General features: G+C 33.1%; 1 protein-coding gene across 1 annotated transcript; it reads left to right on the top strand.

Moving 5' to 3' along the window:
* The first annotated feature begins 3,505 nt into the window (after positions 1-3,505).
* On the top strand, positions 3,506-4,150 carry LOC145240381 (uncharacterized). Its single transcript, XM_080103963.1, has one exon. The coding sequence runs from the start codon at positions 3,506-3,508 to the stop codon at positions 4,148-4,150; it is 645 nt and encodes a 214-aa protein (XP_079960089.1).
* Positions 4,151-15,413: the final 11,263 nt, after the last annotated feature.

The following is a 15,413-nucleotide window of genomic DNA, read 5'->3' as shown; positions in this document are numbered from 1 at the left end:
GAAAATAACTCCCAAACAGCCGAAAGTAAAATTCTACCAGACCTCAAAAACTGAACACAACTTTCAAATAAAAACCCCAAAGAAACTAACAACATCCTAAAACCAAATGAACAAACACCTAGTACACTCTTGAAACTGAAAAAATCAAATCTCACACCAACCAAACAAAAAATAAATGAAAAATCCCAAAAAGACAGATCCCGTCCACATCAAAAACAAGAACTACAGACCAGAATAAATTTTAAATTTGAAAACAATAGAAATAAACGACAGAACTTTCAACCCCTATAATCAAATAGTAGAAAACAACCACCCTTATTCTCAATAAAACAAAAGGAAATCAAATACATAAAATTAAACTCTGGCCAACAAAATAATCCAATGGAATTGCAAAGGTATAAAAGCCAACCGGAATGAATTACTTCTACTCGTATCCAATCTCTGCCCTACAATAATATGCCTATAAGAGACCTTTTTAAAACCATCTGAAAATATCAATCTCCATAGCTTCACTGAGTCGTTTTGTTGCGCAAAAGGAGCTTAGAAGACAACTCAAAACAACGATTTTTTTTTATTATCATTCAATTCATGCGGCACCCATTTATCCAACTTTTTAGACTTCCTTATTTACTTGAAATGGCAAAAAACTGATGAGTGATCGACTTCAAGCTCAACAGTAATGTTGTAGCACTAATAAGTATGTTAACCTTGCAAGCTGAACAAATATAAAAAGTGAGTTAAACATAAACACAACCAAAGCAAAGATGACCAAGGTGAATATTAAATTTATATAGCATTTATTTTCTCGAAATAGAAAATAAATAGAAAACTTACCTTCTGCAGAGATGGGATGTGTTTATTGAAATCAGATCTTTCGGCAGGCCTAGTAGTGGTAGTTCTTCGTAGGCCCAGGGTCCATAACCAGATTATGTCTGGCTGGTCGGTAATTGAGATACTGGCTGGAAGTCGGTCGGAAGCCAGAAAATTTTCCTTTAAAAAGGCTGTGGCCTGCACGTATATATATATATATATATATATATATATATATATATATATATATATATATATATGTATATATATTTTATATATATTATATATTTTATATATATTTTATATATATTATATATTTTATATATATATATATATATATATTTTATATATATATATATATATATATATTTTTATATATATATATATAAATATATATATATAAACAAAAAGTATGTAATTTCTGCCGCATCCCAAAGAACTTAACTTTTCATCAGACAATTTCGGACAAGAATGGGAAACATGGAAAGACCAATTCAAGTTATTTTTATTAGCAACAGAGTCAGATAAAAAGTCGGAGAAGGTTAAAACATCAATACTATTAACCTGTATAGGAAATGAAGGAAGAAAAATATACTACACCTTCAATTTCGAGAACGAAGAACAAAAATACAACTTGGAAAATGTGATAGAAAAATAAGACTTGCACTGCCAACCAAGAAAAAACCTAACTTTTCTCACATACCAATTTTTGACTTGCAAACAAAAAGGAAATGCAGAGATTTCATGAATATGTCAACAAACTACGACAAAAAGCAAGTAAATGCGAATTTGGAAAACTTACCGAGAGACTAATAAAAGATATTCTCACCTGTGGCATTAACGATAACATGCTTCGAAAAAGAATGCTGAGAGAACCGTCGTTGGATTTAGAAAAATCAATCCAAGCAGGGTTCAGTGCCAAAGAAACGAAGAGACATCTAAAATAATGGCCACGTCAGACACAGAAAAAATATTACTAATTCGAGACATGAAGAAAAACAGAATAACAAAAAACAAGATGTCTGCCCATGCAACCTTTAAACAAGAATACAAAAATCCCACCAAAACACAGTACTGGATTGAAAAATGTACCTATTGCTCTGGTTTGCACCAGAAAAACAACTGTCCCATATACAACAAAACATGTACAAACTGTGAAAAAAAGGGCATTATGCTTGAATGTGTTGAACAAAAAAGAAAAATTATGCAATGTCGGACAATCATGCAACTTAGACCATGAGGAGTCAGACCAGTTCAACTTGGACGCCATATTGAAAAAAAAAAATAGTGCTCCAAACTGACAAGTGGAAAATAAAAGTACAAGGTAATGAAACATTTATTAATTTTAAAATTGATACAGGAGCTGAAGTGAATGTAATACCAGCAAAGATTTACAACACAATAAAACCCAAACTAAATTAACGAAAATAACAATAACACTAACTTTATACAATAGTACAAAAATTCCTATAATAGGAGGCTGCAGGATACGGCTAAAAAACAAAGACATAAAAATAAATACCCATAATTGATTGATAAAAAGAATATATTCGATAAATAAGATTGGTATAGAAGCCCCAATAGGAAGACACAAAGATTGCTTTGGTGACATCGGAAAATTACCGATCACTCACCATATAACTATAAACCCAGATATAAAACCTGTTATAAATCCCCAAAGAAATATCCCATTTGGCATGAAACCAAAATTAAAAAAGGCACTTGAGAAAATGACAAAAATGGGAATAATAAAACCCACTGAAGAACCAACAGATTGGATGAACTCTCTAGTAATAGTGGAGAAACAAAATGAAAAACTAAGATTTTGTTTTGATCCCAGAAATCTAAACAAAGTCATAAAAAGGGAACACCACCAGCTCCCTACTGCCAAGGAAATATTTGCAGAAATGAAAAACCCAAAATATTTCACTAAACTAGATGCGTCGAATGGATATTGGCAGATACCTGTTGACGAAGAAAGTTCCAAACTATTAACCTTCAATTTTCCATTTGGCCATTATTCCTTCATACGTCTACCATATGGAATACATAGTGCCTCTGAAATTTTTCAAGCATAAGTAGCCAAGATAATAGAAGGCATAAAAGTAATGAAGAACTCCCAGGATGACATAATAATATGGTCAGAAACCCTTGAGGAACACATGAAAATACTAGACAAGGTATTTAGCCAACTGTGCAAAACCGAATTGAAACTAAATAAAACAAAATGCGAATTTGCAACAAAACAATTAACATACTTAGGTCATCTTACCAATCATGAAGGAATAAAACCAGACCCTTCCAAAATAAAGGCTATCATAGACATGCCTCTTCCCTAAAATAAAAAAGACATACAATGATTTTTGGGAATGACAAATTACCTATGTAAATTCATACCGGAATATTCGGAGGTAACTACACTGCTAAGAAAACTCCTACACAACGATGCACTCTGGTCATTTCATAAATCTCAAATAGAGGCTGTAGAGAAGTTAAAACAAGTAACAACAAGCCTACCAATTTGGAAATTCTATGATCCTTCTAAAGAAATAAAAGTTACCACTGATGCTAGCAAACATGGTCTAGGCACAGTTCTACAACCAAAACATAATGACTACCCGTATCATACGCTTCACGATTAACAACTCCTGCTGAACAAAACTATTGTCCTATTGAATTGGAAACACTTAGCATAATGTTTGCCTCTAACAAATTTCCCCAATTCATCTATGGAAGAAAATTTTATATTGAAAACGATCATAAACCATTAAGGCAGATTTTTCAAAAATCAATCACCAAAAGCCCTCCAAGAATACAAAGATTTCTTATGGCACACCAAAAATATGAATTTGAAGTGTTATATATCCCAGGTCGAGAATCCGTAATTGTTGATGCATTATCGTGTGCATATATATCAGACAGCACACAAGAGATACCTGATATGGAGATGGACAAATATATCCATACGATCCTACAACAATACCCTATGAGCAACCAAAAACTTGACGTCTGCCGAGAAGAGACTGGGAAAGACTCAACATTACAAATGCTTATAAAATATGCAACATCAACTTGGCCAGAAAATAAAGACATACTACTCACAATAGTGCCGTATATGTCAGTTCAGGATGAAATATTGGTCGTCAAAGGACTAGTACTAAAAGGTACACGAATACTGGTCCCAACCTCTTTAAGAAAAGAAGCTCTACAAAAGGTCCATATGGGACATGTAGAAATAGAGAAACGTATTGCACGAGCAAAGGAAGTCATGTATTGGTCAAACATAAATCATCAGATAAAAGAAATGATAGGCACACGCACACACTGTTTAAAATCATAGAAACCAACAACCGTCAGAATCTCTAATGCATAAAATGAAATACCAGTAACATCATGGACGAAAGTAGCGACAGACATTTTTTTTTATACAATAAAACATGTAATAATAATAGACTACACAATGAGATACTTTGATATCCACAAACTTGATGAGTGTAAAATCACGCACAGTGATCAAGAAAATTAAAAAACATTTTTGCAAAATTTGGTATTCCACAAATAGTGATCAGGGACAATGGAGCTGAGTTCGCATCATCAGAATTTAAAGAATTTTTTGCTAAAGATTGGGATTTCAAACACATCACGACAAATCCGAACTATTCACAATCCAATGTAACTAGTGTAAAGAAATAAACAAACTATAAAAAGGACACTAATAAAGTCATTTGAAAGCAACCAAGACCCATATCTAACAATGTTAGCACTACGGACATCCCCATTAAAAGATAAATCGTTGCCCAACAACTAATGAAAAGAACGCTTAGGACAAACCTTCCTAACATCATGCATAATAAAGCAATGAAAAGGCATGAAATAGATAAAAAGTCTAAAGAACTACCAACACTAAGCAAACACGACACTGTTCATAATCGCTCCCAAGGAAAATGGAACCTGAACGGTAAAATTGTTAAAAAACTAAAAGAGCCTTGTTCGTATTTAGCAAAAACAGAACAAGGAAAATATTTAAGACGTAACAGGCGTCACCTCTTAAAAACAAATGAAAATCCAACACGCAAAGTTACATATGATTATGAAAACATATTCAGTCAAGAAAATAGTCCACGACAAGCCGTACCACAAACGAGCACGGAAAAGAGAACAACAACAACACACTTCACAACGAGAGGAAGAACAATTAGGCTTCCAGCCAGATACAACACTCATTAAATACATATAAAATAAAAAATAAAAACTTTTTATTTTTAGTTAAAAACCGAAGATGTTATATACATCAAGTAACACGAGTTATCTTCCTTTGACTGGGATTACTCCCACCATCACCATTGCCTGCAACCTCCCACCACACAATCACATGGTATATCGTAGTAGCAAAAACTACTACTCTTTCTCAGTGTTAATAAAGCTTTTGTATCGCTCACACGTGTGTCTATATTCTCTCGATGTTATCACTAACTCTTTACTAATTCAGTTAAAAAAATACAACACAAGTCAGTGGGGAGCCGGTGTGACTACTGATTCCATGATGTCCACTGACGAGCTGGAGAAATCATTGCCCTTTTATAGCGATTTTGTACCTGAAAATCGGCCCAAATTCAACTCAGAAAATATGTTTTTCTTCACATTTTGAAAGTCAATAGCGTCTGTCACGTGGGGTGTCTTCACCTACATTTGCCGAAGAAAGGGTTCGGAGTCAGTGGCTGACGAAATATTTTTTTATACATATATATGCTGGCTGGAAGGCTGCATAAAGGTGTATGCGTGAAAGGCAAATTTTACGCATTTCGTTTAGGGGAGTCTAGGTGTCAACATCCAGTTGGCGAGTAAATCTGTATTGCATGTTGTTATTGTTTTCAGTTGAGTAGCCCGCACTGTTGTTTGCTAGGTTGACGGTGAGGCTACGATAGTAACTTCTCGTGTGGTTTTGCGAGGATCGGCTTCAATTAAGGATTTCAAATGTTCGTTATCAACTGCAGTCGGCCAGCCCTGACCATCTTCATCTTCAAGGCTCTCATAACCATTGCAAAATTTCTTGAACCACTATTGTGCTACACGTTTATTAGTAGTTCCTTGGCCAAACATCATTGATATCACAAGCTGTCTCGGCAGCTTTTCGGCTTAGTTTGAACTGGAACAAGAAAATCGTGCAGATTTGAATTTTGTCCATGCTATCAAAAAGCCTGCAAAAAAATAAATGAAGAGATTGAGAATGGTAATGAATAACATGATTCGATAGAGCAAAAAATGAGCTTCAAAATGATAACATGGCTGTATATATCAATAAATTAATTCAGAAATCATGTATAAAAGTAACATATGTGAGAAAATTGTTTTTGCACCAACCTAATAATATGTTGAATTCCACCGTGTGGTCACATCTTGAATGAGTTTATGTTTTTCCAATTTAAAAAAGTTAATTTGCAAATTGTTAATGGAGAGTGATTATATTTCTGTTATGTTATAATGGAGAGTGACTATATTTCTGTTAGTTGCAATGATTGTCTTAACAGCCTATTGGGAAAACAAGAGTCATTTATTGAGAATTGCAATGTATGTATGAAGTATAATAGTGATTCTAAACCACATTCCCTAACATCAGCAACCATATTTGCTCTTGAATCTCACAAGGCAAGAAAACTTTGCTGAAGTGCTGTACTTTGAGCAAAATTTTGCAATAAGCCTATTAAATCTAATGTCAGGTGTTACAGAATATGGTTGAATATAAACAGCAATCATTTCTCTTATCAAATAATGGATCCCTTGTGACCAGTGGTCATTAATATTCCAAACTTTCCTCTTGGCCAATATTGATTCTATAGTATTTGGTGTTTTATTGGAGGCTCATAGTTGCTGCCACTTGTTCCTGGAATGTTTGTCCCTCAATATTTATTGTGTTTTTATTTCTTATCTGCAACTTTTGCTTCTTTTGGATGAACCTTTCTAAGATGGTTTAACATATTAATCGTAAAAGATTTTGCTGATTTTACCAACCCTTTGATGTGATTGTTCGACACAAATTGCAAACAGCTTTTTGAGGTTCTATTCTTGGGATTGACATCAAAATACTTCCAGCAGAAACTGGTTGCCATAATTGTTGAAGGTTGTCAATATTTAGTTAATTTTTTACATATTTAAATTACTTATGTCTGATATCTAATTAGTAATTTACATTTAATACATTATCTAAAGCAGAAAAATAAATGTATATGTAATGGTAGCAAGAGTCCAAAAAAGAGGAACAAGAATATGATGAAGAATGATTTTCGGTTCACACATCGCCACAATTTAATGAACAATTTCTCAACATGGAAACTAAAAGACGAAGTAATAATTTTCTTTCAAAGTGACTTAAACTACAAAATAATGTTAATTCGATAGGAAGAGAAAGGAGGAAAATTTTCCATATGCTTGCGTCTATCTGCCTCCTATACATTTTAACAGCATGTCATGCTTGTTTTTGATAATATGGTGCAGATGATATATGTGTTTTTGACAAATTTTAACTGACAAGCAAAAAAGGGAGTTAACTTCTCTTATAATTTAATTAATATTAGCATCATTTATGACAACAAAATTTGCTGATAAATTTGCATTAGAAAACCGATTAATCAGCCGATTATCAAAGGCCGATTAATTGGTAATCGGTCAAGTTACTAATTGGTACATCCCTAGATACAACATATGCATCATCGATCAATTGCTCAGTACAGCTCAGCATACAAGAAAGCATCCTTCTGGAAGTGATTTTGGACTAAACAAAAAATGGGTGAAAAAATATATACGGCAATAAATTGCAAGATAACATACTCTTCTACCTACCTGAATGAGTTTTTTTTTATTTTAACTTATTTTAAAGTGTTATTTTAACTTATTTTAAAGTGTTTATTTACTTTGAAACAAAAGTAGTGTTCAAACTGTTCAGTTAAAACGAAAACAATGATGGTTTTGTTAAAGCCATTTGAACCTTCGATAATCATGCAAAAATTGAAAATTAAACAAAATACTGGTTAGAACATTACATTATCGAAATTTATTGGATGGATTTGTACCAGTATTTTTTCCATTTTCGATTTTTGGTTTATTATTATGGCTTTAACAAAACCGCCATTTTTTTTTTTTTTGTTCTAACTCAACAGACTTGACACTTTTGTTTTGAAATAAATAAACACATTAAAATAAAGTTTGTGTTGTTAATTACTTAACTACCGTCACCTCCCTACTACTGCTGATGATTGAAAACTTCTGCACGTAGGTAGAAGAGTAACTTTTCCTGCCTTTGGTAATATTTATTTGTTGTATATTTATTTTTTCACTCCCTTTTTGTTTTGTTGGCAATTGTAAAAATGCTGAAAATTTTTTTATGGCTGATCGCTTAAAGCAGCTCTACCAAAAAATATGGTCCTAGATATGACCTTAAGTTGGATTTTTTTTTGTACCAATAATGGTGCACCCCCCCCCCTGTTTACATTTATTATTTTTTATCTGGTTCTTATATATGATTTTTTGTATTTCGTATCCTTTATGATTTTTAGTTTGGTATATTTTGGGTTTGTACGAAACCCCCTTTAATTTGGGAAAGGAAAATGCTAGCTTTGTGATGACGTCACGAGCCCAGCGCGAGATTCTTTCTCTTTTGAAATTCTGCTGACGTGGAGATTGAACGTATTGTTCATTGCCCGACGCTGAAAATGGAATTTTGACGAGCCTCCTTCAAAGAAGAGAACCCGGCAAGAAATGAATACCCGGAAACGTGACGAGACGTACTTCTGGAAACTATTTACGTGACTACGGTTTTGCACATATTTTAGAAGGAGTGAAATTATTCTAAAGAAAATACCTTATTTTACATGACAAGGAATTTTGGAATTTCTACAAAGAAGAAAACCCAGTAAAAAAAAAAGAATCCGGACAAGCGACGCAGTCTTGCTTCTGAAATCCATCTGTGTGTCTACAGTTTGCATGCAAGCATGGAGGGAGAGAAAATACTAAAAGGACTTTAAACAAAAAAAGAAAAAGGCACGTGCCTGACTGGCTTTCAATTTGTGAGTACGCTCCTAAAATTAATTTCATATGCGAGTGTTATTAGGAGATATTATTTTGAATATTATTATTGTATTTGTTAATGGATACAACATCTTCTTTATAAGAACCAGTGATATTTTTTTTCATTACATGTTACTTTGGCGTTTCATAAGTTTAATGCCCACAAAAGGAAAAATTTGCAACTTATTATTGTAAATAAAATTTCTTCTTCGTTTCAAAGCAAGACCTTTATATTTTATTCTCTACCCCCTCCCCCTCTTTTGTTTCATGTTGTTTTTTTTGTTGTTTTTTTCAGGTTAGTTACTTTAGCGTCAAATTTATCTGGAAGCAAGATAAAATTCCGACACTTAAACTATATCCAGTGGTGAGGTCCCAGCTTGCGGGCTTTGGGGAGTGTGGAGCCACCCTTTAATTGCCATTGCTCTCAGGTCCACTCTGACCCGGAGTGGTAGTACCTGTTAGGGTCCCAACTATGGGTTAAATAGAAACCGACTTGAGAACAACAAATATATTCTATTACAAAATTTTTCTTCAAAATCTTTGGATTCGGCATTAAATATCCTGAAAAGATTGATATGCCGTAAAACAAAAACAACCAACCAACCAAAAAATGTCGATGGGTCCGATAACGATAACGGCAAATGTTACATTCGTCCAGACCGACCTCCCCTCCATTTGAAGGGCTGGATTTCTCATCATAAACTGACACCATATCTAATTTTGGGGCAATGAGAGGGGGACGAAGCAGGTAAACAAAGTTATTCTCATCACTTTGGTGTTTAATTAATAATTTCTGACCCCATTTTAATCTCGTCATTCTGAAGGAATGCGTTTATTAGACTAAAAATAACTCTGGGGTGTGATGCGGATGGTGTGATTAAAGTTTAACATTCATTCCAAAATGGAGATGACATCATTATGTCTTCTTCTTCTTCTTCTTCTTCTTCTTCTTCTTCTCTTCTTGTGCTCAAAACCAACCTAGTACAATTACAAATGTCCCTAATGATGGTCACTAAAAAGAGAGGTCGAACAGTTTTTTTTTTGTTTTGTTTTTTATCACAGGACAAAGGACGGGTTTTCTGACCAAAGGAAAATTACCAATTTAATCAAAATAAGGGTATAGTGTTTGTCTGTACCCAAAATAACGTCATGTACTCCTCTCTCCTTATTGGAATGTCCTTATTCACTTGCCTCCCCATGAGAGCAACTTTAGAAACAAAGTCAGTTTTTATGTTAGGTATTCTAACTCTTCTAAAAGGAGCATCTTGATGAGGCAAAAACTAAAATTGTCCCAGTCAAGAAGGATTTCTCCTTCACTTTCTGGCCTAACCTGAAATCCATTGTTCCATTTCAACATTAATACTCGAGTAGAAGAAATGGCAATATCAAAAAGAATGACAAAGTTAATTCATACAAAAATAAATTAAATTCTGTTAACGACAAACAACTGATTTTTAGAAATAGCCAAAGATACAATTAAGAAACGTGTGTGTGCTGACCCTAAAAAGAAGAAGCGTCTTTGACATAAGGAGTATCTTCATTGACCGAAGTTGAGTTTGGCAGTAACTGAACAACTTGCATCTGTTACTGGTATTGAGATGAAATGATAATACAAAGTTAAAGATATCAAGCAGACTATGTAGAATATATTTTGGAGTTAGCTAAAGTATAAATTAGGTGGCTCCTAGCGCATAACGCCAATATTTCAACATTATTAAAAAGAATGAAAGTATATATTTTCTGCTCTTTTGATTGGCTGAAATAAAATTTATATATTAAGACTCTTATCTAACGAACAGTTTATATTTTTACAAAATTAATATTCGTTTGCTGCTGCTGCTGTTGTTGTTGTTGTTGTTGTTGCATCATTCATTTCAAATGAATCAGATGATTATTGTTGGCATTCATTTCTCTTATATCTTTCTTGTTGGAATTCTTTCTAGAAAGACATTAGGTACTTACGGGAGGTACCACATAAAGGTAACCAACATCCTTACGTTAAAGTGTTTCTATGGAATGAACCGAATTTAAACTTGGCATACCCCAATTGTCAGTTTGTGCTGTTAACTACTTAGCCATTGTCACCTTCCTGCTACTAGTGATTGAACGAGGTACGTTCCTGTTCTTACTAATATTACGGTATTATCGACATACATTCCATTCCAAACATGTATTATAGACATGCACTGTTCATTATCTATAGAAAAAAAGAAAAAAGACAAACCACAAAATATAAAAGACGCCCCCCCCCGCCCATTCTCAATATGTTTACATTTTAGCAACTCCCCTCACTCTTTCCTTGGCATCTATCAAATCAATTTTTCACTCTCACCATGACTAATCCACTTGATCTTGCCCTTCCCATTATTACAACCTCCATGCCAACCGATCTACCAACTCTCTTTTCTTTTCCTCCAGCCAGCTTAAGCCTCTACCAATCTTCTCCAATTTCTCCACTTCTTATGTTTATCTCTGTATAAATAGACTTAACCTTAAATAGTAAAGACCCTATACTAGTAAGTAGCGATTAAGATAGCTAGTGTGAATTTTGATAAGGGTCACATTAGTACACTTCAGGATAATCTAACTTCAAACAGAATTGTACTCAGACATAGGTAACGTGAAAGCAGAACTCAACAGATCACACTCTCTACACAAAACATAGTCAAACAATCATGATATGACATGACGCCACGTTTTCGAATGAAAGAAAACAAAAGTTTGCTAGTCAGTTTCAGTCTGAAAACTGTGCGAATGTAACACAACTCAATAATATGAATAATCTAATGCGAATGTCACTTCAATGTCTGCCCATCTGCATCTCTCAATTTTCAAGTTAAAAAACTAAGTTAAGAAGAAAATAATTAATAGTTATGTAGCCTCTTTCTCCATAAGTAGATTATCTCCAATAAAACCTTGAAGAACTCAGCAAAATCTCCTTGTGTTTTTCATACATGAAAAGTTTATTTGTTTAGTTAAACAGCTGATCAGCAACCACTAGACGATATAACCACTCATAAAACGATAACGAGAAATGACAATAAAAAAGAGACCCAGTATAAACACCCACATGTATAAAAAAAACTTTTATTTCTTAATTGCTCGTGGGTAAAAACATAACATTTATGAATGCTTCACTCATGATAAATCCTCTAATCAAATAAAGAAGTAAAATATTAACTTACATCATATTTCTCATATATGATTTTATCGTTTATATTTTATGCTTTGAATTTTTCCATTTTATTACCTCTAGCATGGCAGATGTTATGTTTTTTGATCAGTTCAAAATATCGGTCATGATCTAACTTAGAACTGATTTAATTTTGAGATATCTAGGTTAAAATTCAAGGTCATGAAAAAGTGAAACTTAGACTTTTGACAATAACTTCTGCACTCATATAAATAACCCATATTACAGCAAATTAAATTCCACATCTTATGACTTTGATCTTTGACCTTGACTTTGAAGCTTTCGATCAATGTTTTTTTTTTTTACAAAATTTCAACAAATTTGATATGTGGATCTGATGCAATAACAATGATTATCATATGGAATTTCAACCTAATCGAATATTTTTAGTTGTCAATGTTTCCATGGTAGAACTTTGAGAATCGAAAATACTACATACAATATGAAGAAGTAAGGCCCATTCTTATGTTGTCAAGCGGAGGTATGTTGTCTCATGACTGATTTATGTTCTAGTTTTGTCTCTACATTCTGCCGTATCTTATCCATATGTAATACACACTAGCCATCATATATACAAGAAAAAATAGATACTGAAAGAGTAAAGTTATTAACGTGGTGGTTGTACAAATGAAATATCAAACATGCGAAGGGTGCTTCATATCAAATTATAGTTTGGGAAACGATAACTACTTAATTTTGTTATTTTTCATTTTCATTAGGAGGTCACCGTTTATCAAGGCCCATGGACCACTTGGGGATAGGAGCTCCACACACGCCATAATCAGTGGTTGTTCATTATTAAAAAAAAATGGTGTTCCATGGACTCTGAATGACAAGTTTCCACAGATTTCCAGCACTTTTCTACTCTTGGTCTTTTTGGCAATAAGTTTCCCAAAGTACTCTCCACACCCTTCCAATGGAGGTCTGGTTGATGCTCTCCCTCTTCAGTATTTCCACTCTTTTGACCCAAGCTTTTTTCCAACTGAGGCAGGTGTCCATCACATGTGTGTGTGCATGTTTTTACGAGGAAGCGTCAGATTATTAGATTTCTTTCAATTTCATTTCCCTTAGTGTCGTGTAATATACCTTTTATATTTTATGTTCTATTTCTATTTTCACTTATCTGTTACTTATTGTATGTATTGGTTTCTGCACTCAATGATTTTCTTTACTATTTTGGCTGTTCTCATCATTGCCATGCATAGTATAGTCAATACTATGTTTAATTTCAATCCTAGTTTTTTCCCTAGATTTTTCAGAACTATTCCTAGTGCTCTTACAATTATTAGTATTACATTGGTTTTCTTCATGTTCCGTATTACTTTCCATTCTTTGGTAAATTGTGTGCATTTGTTTCATTTTTTGTTAACTAGTCTGTGTTTGAATAAATTTGTCTACTTGTATATCTATTTTTCAAAAAGAATTTTGTGCTTTTCATTTTCAAATACTGTCTACAGTTTTTATATCATTTACTTGCATGTTCAAAGTGCCAACATTTGCATAATTCCCAGTGGACTATCTTTCTCATACATTCGGGTTTTGTATTCTTTGGGGGATATTTTTTTGCATTAATGCATAATTAAATTTGCCATTTCATCTCTTCACCTACAGAGACTATATTTAATGTTTTCATCGGTTTTGTCTATTTTAACTTCGATATAGTTCGTTCTAATCACCATTGTTCTGTACGGCTGTCTGTAATCATTTTGTTTCTTTTTTTTTTAAGTGTCATTTTATGCATTTTTATGAATCTTTTTTCATATCAATATTATTAGTCGTCCACATAGCTGCTTGTTCTTCTCAAATTACCCTTTTTTTTTCTTTTTTCATCTTTCTCATCCTTGACACCTGGCATGTCAAGGATTTAAAAAATAAAAAAATAAAAAACTACTAAAGTCGATAAAAAAAAAAGCCATAACCCCTTTCTTAGCGCAAATAATACAAAAGAAAGCCTATGATATCATCACACATGGAGAAAGACGGTAGGAATGTTAAGTCTGCATGATAATCTCTGACCCAATTAACCTTATCATAAAAAAATGTCTTTGTTGCATTAAGCTAAAAATAACTCTTGATTAGAGAGAGGAGAGGGCTGAAGTTTAACCTGTCAAATGAATTTGAAGGCAACATCATTCACTTTTCGTTCTATTCTTCAGATTACAATAATGGATGCACAGTACAATTACAAGTGTGGCAGTGATGGCCAGTCCATTATTTTCAATGCGGCGGAAAAGCATGGTTGAGGTTCCTTTTTTTCACACGACAAATGGATGGGAATACTGGAAAAAACAAATATCGAATTTGATTATAATGGCGATTTTTTGTCTATAATCGAAATGCATCAATTTATTACATCACATTCGCAAATATGTTTTTTGTTAATCATAAACATTGAACTTTATGGCGCTATTTAAAAAAATAAAATAAAAAAATAAAATAATAAAATAATAATAACAATAACAATAATAATAACAATAATAACAATAACAATAATAATAATAATAATAATTAGTAGTAGTAGTAGTAGTAGTAGTATAGAATGGTGGCATTATTTACGTACACACTGAGTTGCATTGAATGCAAAGCATATCCTTGTTATTACTATGTATTGTTAATGTATAATCATCATTTTATTCTAGTGTCATCTTCAAAGCATCCTTCTTTCTATTGTATCCTATTATATAAAGCCATTTTTTTTTTCTGAAATAACAGTAATTCGTGTAGACTAAAATTTCTAAACTAAAATTTCTGTATGCCATTCAAGATTGTATTTTGAGTTGTTGGAATAAATTTAAAATATTTTAATATTGTTTTTCCTGAGATTAGTTGTGCGACGGTATTATGTAAATTTACTTTTGCAACTAAATGTTTAACTTATATAAATTATATACCTACAAAACCGAATCAACTATTTAAAAGCAGAAGGAACAATGATTATAAGGGGGGAGAGGTATAACTTACAGCCAATCAAATGCCAATCAAATCTGTCGCCAATCCAAACATTGTTGCTATGGTAGTTGGAATTTATGGATCTACTGTTATATTGTTTGCCTTCTTCCCAAAGTTACTTCTTGACAACTGACCAGGTGTTTTCTGTTGGGTTTGAATCTGAACTTGATGGCCACTTTTGAGATGTGTAGGGTTGCTTTCTTGACAATTCACTAGTCAGGGCAGAATTATGGCCCTAGCAGCCCAATGTAAATGGAAATTTATAAAGTCTCCATTTCAATATTATTTGCCACTTCGTCTTACTACATGTAAAAACCAGCAAACTACACAAGATTCGTGTCAGAAATGAGATCCGGACTCATTCATGCACCAGAACTTGAGTTCATGGCCTGTTCAGACA

Source organism: Euprymna scolopes, chromosome 2, assembly GCF_053919585.1.
Source record: "Euprymna scolopes isolate OS-2025 chromosome 2, ASM5391958v1, whole genome shotgun sequence".
Classification (NCBI taxonomy): domain Eukaryota; kingdom Metazoa; phylum Mollusca; class Cephalopoda; order Sepiida; family Sepiolidae; genus Euprymna; species Euprymna scolopes.
The sequence above is the reverse complement of the archived record's forward strand: the minus strand, read 5'-3'. Positions and strand labels throughout refer to the sequence as shown.

Excerpts from the sequence above, each read along its gene's own strand:
- LOC145240381 (XM_080103963.1), top strand. The coding sequence starts at position 3,506 with ATGTTTGCCTCTAACAAATTTCCCCAATTCATCTATGGAAGAAAATTT.